Source organism: Papaver somniferum, unplaced genomic scaffold (assembly GCF_003573695.1).
Source record: "Papaver somniferum cultivar HN1 unplaced genomic scaffold, ASM357369v1 unplaced-scaffold_10, whole genome shotgun sequence".
Classification (NCBI taxonomy): Eukaryota; Viridiplantae; Streptophyta; class Magnoliopsida; order Ranunculales; family Papaveraceae; genus Papaver; species Papaver somniferum.
In genome coordinates, this window is record NW_020618825.1 from 5187015 (window position 1) to 5189176 (window position 2162).

General features: G+C 36.4%; 1 protein-coding gene across 1 annotated transcript; it reads right to left on the reverse strand.

Moving 5' to 3' along the window:
- Positions 1-409: 409 nt before the first annotated feature.
- LOC113326202 (pentatricopeptide repeat-containing protein At1g63330-like) lies at positions 410-1051 on the reverse strand. The gene has a single exon (XM_026573971.1). The coding sequence runs from the start codon at positions 1049-1051 to the stop codon at positions 410-412; it is 642 nt and encodes a 213-aa protein (XP_026429756.1).
- Between the last annotated feature and the right edge of the window lie 1111 nt (positions 1052-2162).

The window sequence follows — 2162 nt, forward strand, 5'->3', positions numbered from 1 at the left end:
CACACCAAGTTATGTCTACCTTTTCAAGCTTCTCTCGTCCCTCCATCTTGAAATGCCACCTGAGAGTTTTCTGAACAAGTTCAAACATTTAATACGCATTAATGGAGTTTATCTTAGTAAGGGAGTATATGATACAGGAAGAACATAATTTTAAATGCACAATATGTCGTTCTTCCATAAAGTATATCTGCAACAGTACTTTAATGACTGAAAAATAGTCAGGGGCGAAAACTTATGAGCTAGAGAAAGGCTAAATTTGGAAAAAAATGAAAAAGCAAGATTAAGAAGAACCAAAGGGTCACAAGTTCTCCTGCTTTCAATTGAGAAAAAAAAAGGGCAAACTACAGAAACACATACTCATCAAAAAAATTGTTGATACACATGGGGATTTCGAATTTTCGCAGTTACCTCAACATTTACAAGGTTTCGCAAAAACTACTGATTTTTTTTTTTGCCAATCTGTCGATAGGTTGTTTACTAATAAACAAATAACAGAATCACTTGGTGCAAAGTTTCTTTCCCGCATCTTGCGAAGAAAATGCAGTGCCTTTGTAGTCTCATTGGCTACAAGAAAACCATTAATGATGGTATCATGTGCTCGAGAATCTCGTAAACAACCTTTCTCTTCCATTTCAATGATTAATGAGTTAGCCTCCAGTAATATGTTGTTACGGAAGAGGCCATCTATCACTGTGGTATATGTTACAACATTAGGTGCTAATCCATTTTTTGGTATTTCATTAAATAGTTTTTTCGCATATTCCAACTGGCTAGCCTGAAATGAACTGCGAATAAGAATAGTGTATATGTAAATATTAGCTAAGATACCATTACCCTCCATGGATTTAAACAGTTCTACCGCTTCGTCAACTCTTCCATTCTTGGAGAGACCATCTAACATGGTACCATATGTAACTTCATCTGGAGATTGACCAAGAGTTTGCATCTCAGTCAACAAATCCTTTGCAGTCTCCATTCTTCCATCTCGGTATAGTCCCACTAGTAATATATTGTAAGTAACTGTTGTGGGTTTCAATCCATTTCGTTTCATTTTCTTGAATTAGCTGCAAAGCTTCATCCAACTTGCGATTCTTGCAATACCCATCAATTAATATGCTACAACTTAAAACATCCGGTTCAAGACCCCCACCCACCACAGAGTTAAACAGTTTCACCGCATCTTGCAGCCGACCTGCCAAACACAGACCATCCGTTACTGAACTATGTAATCTGATTAAGTTTTATGTTTAACTTGTCCATAAGTTCAAATAACCCCCGAGCATCTTCCGTCATCCCATCTTTACAATGTGAGTCTATTAACATACTGATGGTTACTGTATCGGGTGTAATCCATGGATCCATCATTTCATCAAAATATCTTCTTGCTTCTTCCCACTGACCATGTAGGCAATGACCATGAATCATACAACTATACGTCGTCACTACATGGTCTACATTTTTCTAGAATATTCAACCGACTCTCACTTATCTAGCTTTATCTAGACTTATCTTCTTTACATGCCGTACATCTTTAGGTACAAATACAATGGCCTTGTAGTTTCTAGATTTTTCTCGTGCCTACAAATTGCAACTAGCTTTGTTAGTTCACACTACAAGATCTTTCTTGGCAAGTCTAGAATCTACTTCACGGACAAGACTTTACTATACTTATGCCTACAATTCTAGAATATTCTGGACATTACAAATTGCATGTTCCAACAGATATCTATTTGTTACAGAACGTTCAAGTTGTGTAACTCTATTATAACCTCCAGAAGAACCGTCATAATAATATCTCACAGTTATCTCAGCATTATTATGATCATGAAGTAGAAATGAATAATGATCATTACCCTCTTGCTGCTCCACTATAAAGCTGCATTAATCTTTGACCCCAATTTCATTTCTGATCAAAACTTAAGTTCAATTTGTGATGAAGAATGAAGAGTCAATATAGGGATGAGAGTTACTAAACCTCCAAGTTTGATTCTAACAGTAAAATTTGAGATTATGAAAGAAACTGTACCACTTCTGGGGATGACCAAGAGAATTGGGAATTTAGTAAGTTCAGACAGCAATTAACACTTGACTCTCGACTCTTACTCTTGATCTGTATGTAGGCACCCATATGTGTGATGGTAATTTTATATGCGAAGCCTACC